Raw genomic sequence first — 3,956 nt, forward strand, 5'->3', positions numbered from 1 at the left:
CCACAGCTATCAATTATAGTCTGGAGTGCCACGCACGGTGGGTCCAATGGGGTATTCATATGGATATTAAAGTCCCCCATTATAATTATATTATCGGCGTGCGTCACTAGATCAGCAACAAACTCTGAGAATTCACAAATAAAGTCCGAATAGGGCCCTGGGGGGCGGTAGATAACGGCCAGGCACAGAGGCAGAGGTGTGGCAGACTTCATAGAAAGCACCTCAAACGATTTATATTTATTATTTAAGTTAGGACTAAAGTTAAAGTTTTCGTTGTATATTAGTGCGACACCCCCTCCCGTTTTAAGGGGACGGGCAATATGCGCATTCGTATAGTTAGGAGGGGATGCCTCATTTATCGCAAAAAAGTCGTCTGGTTTAAGCCAGGTTTCGCTAAGACCGATGACGTTAAGGTTGTTGTCTCTAATGACCTCATTGACTAATAACATTTTGGGAGACAAAGATCTGATGTTTAGAAAGCCCATATTATAGGTAGTGGGCTGTTTTAAGGACTTGTTGATAAAATTATCCGTAGTAGCAATATTAATAATGTTGCGTTTATTATGCGCAGTGTACTTAAAATAATTACGACCATATCTAGGAATTGATATGACGGGAATTTTCAGATTGTCTACTTGGCGCTGCAATAAACTGAACGCATCATAATTTGCCACCTCAGTAGAACGCATGTCTAACTCTGACGTAGTCATAGACACAGTAGAAAAAACATTTTGTGAGTTGTGTATTATTCTACGAAAATTGCTATGTGTACAGGGATCATCCAGCCTGGCGCTGGCTAGTTCTAGCTTAACTGACTCCATACCCAGGCTAGCAGGCTCTGTAATTGCCTGTGACCGGGCTTGCTCTAGTGCAGTTAGTCAAATGTGGCTCAATGCGAAGTCTATGTTCCGAGACAAGAGGATAGCGCCTTCCTGGTTAGGGTGTAGGCCGTCTCTCCTCAGCAAGCCAGGTTTGCCCCAGAAAGAGGGCCAATTATTAATAAACGTAAATCCCTGTTGTCTGCAGAAGCTATCCAGCCACTTGTTAAGAGAGACTAATCTGCTATATCTCTCATCATTGCCTCTCCCAGGCAGGGGGCCAGAGACAATTACTCGATGCCTGGACATCTTTCTGGCGAGATTACAAGCCCTGGCTATGTTTCTCTTTGTAATCTCTGATTGTCTCATCCTAACGTCATTGGAGCCAACGTGTATTACTATATTCGCATAACTAGTGGTGCGGTTAGCCTGCCGTACGTGTTTACTAGACCTGTTGCGAGTTAGCTCCCTAAGATTAGCTTCAATGTCAGGTGCTCTGCCCCCGGGAATACACTTAATTGTGGCTGGTTTGCTAAGCTTTATGTTTCGGGTGATGGAGTCCCCTATGACTAAAGTGTGGTGCCCGGTAGACTGGGGTGTAGGACTAGCTAAAGGGCTAAATCTATTATGCGTCTCAACCGGTACACCGTAGCTTGTAGGCCGATTAGGGCTGCTACAAGCTGGGCTAGTTAGCTCACTACAGCTAACGCTAGCAGATGTGTCCGCAGCATCTAAAGTTACGAAATTACACTGCTCTAACTAGCGGACACGGCTCTCTAGCAAAGCCAAACTATCCATGAGTAAAGTGCACGAAGCGCAGGAAGCCATACTCACAGAAACTTTCCGTCGCCGAGTGGGGTGCCAGCTGTCTTCGGGAAGTGGTGGTCACGGTGGCGATATTTATCATTTTTGGCCTTGAACATAAAACATCAAAGTAGCCCCACATCCTTCAATTTTTCAGTGTGCCCTCAGTGGAAAAAGTTTGGACACCCCTGGTGTATGGCCTCTCATGTTATGAAAATCTGACTTTTGGGATCCTGAACAGCATAAGTAGCAGAACATTAATACATGACATTTATCAATTTTAGTGTCGGACATTGAAAATGAAATTACACAGTGCCACTAAACTTTCAAATATCACTTCTTTAAATCAGAAGTTTGCTTTTATTTCATTTAGTATGTCATGTAACCATGGTGATGACACAACAACATGACAGCAAGTTACAAGCAGAAGAGCTTATTTCAAGTGGTTTGCACCCCATGTGTTATAGTTTCAAATACAAATCTTATGTTTCACCTCACTCATGCATTCAGCTTGTGATTTTATATTGTACAGGACAACATTTATTACACTATAACCAGGAGCATTCACATTGCATTTAATTTGTCCTCCAACATGCACAATACAATCCATTTTTTTAGATCAATGTGTTTTCCCATGATAACCAGTGCAAGTGACATTACACTATTTCTGTCTGATTTTACACTTATATTTAAATGTATTCAAGCTTTTTTTAAATCATGACAAACATGATGCTCCAGCTGTGAAACATCACTGTGATGGCTTCACACCCAGACACAGCGAGAGCTCATTTTTCTGAATCTTTCCATCCTTGTTGACATCACAGTGACGCAGCAAAACAGCTCGTAGCTTGTCCAGCTCAGGACCTGTGAGGTTAGGCTTAGACAACACAAAGTGTCGAAAATCAGTATTAGTAAACAAATGAAGTATTCATACAAAGCATATAAATATTGTGGTATACTTTTAATAACACCAACAGAATATAACCATTTAAAAATGAATCTAATGCAATCCAATGTAACATGAAAAAATAGAATGGGTTGTGAAATTAAATGTCTAAAATGTCATTAGATGTGGAAGTGAATTTAAAACAAGAAAAACTACATCATACTGGTACTTATAATAATAATCATTTTAATAATAATTATAGTTACTCTCAAAATTACACGACCCTCATTGTAAATTATATTTATCTTTCAAAGTTAATAATGTTAAAAACAGTTGAAATAGTTTACCACAACCATCCATCCATCCATCCATCCATCCATCCATCCATCCATGAAGCCCAGACTTCCCTCTCCCCAGCCACTTCGTCCAGTTCCTCCCGTGGGATCCCGAGGCGTTCCCAGGCCAGCCGGAAGAGATAGTCTTCCCAACGTGTCCTGGGTCTTCCCCGTGGCCTCCTACCGGTCTGACGTGCCCGAAACACCTCCCTAGGAAGGCGTTCGGGTGGCATCCTGACCAGATGCCCGAACCACCTCATCTGGCTCCTCTCGATGTGGAGGAGCAGTGGATAAACTTTGAGCTCCTCCCGGATGGCAGAAATTCTCACCCTATCTCTAAGGGAGAGCCCCACCACCCGGCGGAGGAAACTCATTTTGACCGCTTGTACCCGTGATCTTGTCCTTTCGGTCATGACCCAAGGCTCATGACCATAGGTGAGGATGGGAACGTAGATCGATCGGTAAATTGAGAGCTTTGCCTTCTGACTCAGCTCCTTCTTCGCCACAACGGATCGATACAGCGTCCGCATTACTGAAGACGCCGCACTGATCCGCCTGTCGATCTTGCGATCCACTCTTCCCTCACTCGTGAACATGACTCCGAGGTACTTGAACTCCTCCACTTGGGGCAGGGTCTCCTCCCCAACTCGGATATGGCACTCCACCCTTTTCCGAGCGAGAACCATGGACTCGGAGGTGCTGATTCCTATCCCAGTCGCTTCACACTCGACTGCGAACCGATCCAGTGAGAGCTGAAGATCTTGGCCAGATGAAGCCATCAGGACCACATCATCTGCAAATAGAAGAGATCTAATCCTGCAGCCACCAAACTAGATACCCTCAACGGCCTGACTGCGCCTAGAGATTCTGTCCATAAAAGTTATGAACAGAATCGGTGACAAAGGGCAGCCTTGGTGGAGTCCAACCCACACTGGAAACGTGTCCGACTTACTGCCAGCAATGCGGACCAAGATCTGACACTGATTATACAGGGAGCGGACCGCCACAATAAGACGGTCCGTTACCCCATACTCTCTGAGCACTCCCCACAGGTCACGGTCAAATGCCTTCTCCAAGTCCACAAACCACATGTAGACTGGTTGGGCAAACTTC

At 44.4% G+C, this 3,956-nt stretch overlaps 1 protein-coding gene across 1 annotated transcript in view; it reads right to left on the reverse strand.

Annotated features, from left to right (window-relative positions):
• Nucleotides 1–1,946: 1,946 nt before the first annotated feature.
• The window catches only part of scgn (secretagogin, EF-hand calcium binding protein), a 33,731-nt gene continuing 31,721 nt past the window's right edge, over nt 1,947–3,956 (reverse strand). The window contains exon 11 of the mRNA XM_061916152.1: nt 1,947–2,499. Within this exon, the coding sequence (XP_061772136.1) occupies nt 2,371–2,499 (129 nt within the window). The 3' untranslated portion in view covers nt 1,947–2,370. The remainder of the gene's footprint in view (nt 2,500–3,956) is intronic.

The sequence above is a fragment of the Nerophis ophidion genome, linkage group LG11 (genome assembly GCF_033978795.1).
Source record: "Nerophis ophidion isolate RoL-2023_Sa linkage group LG11, RoL_Noph_v1.0, whole genome shotgun sequence".
In the NCBI taxonomy this organism is placed as follows: domain Eukaryota; kingdom Metazoa; phylum Chordata; class Actinopteri; order Syngnathiformes; family Syngnathidae; genus Nerophis; species Nerophis ophidion.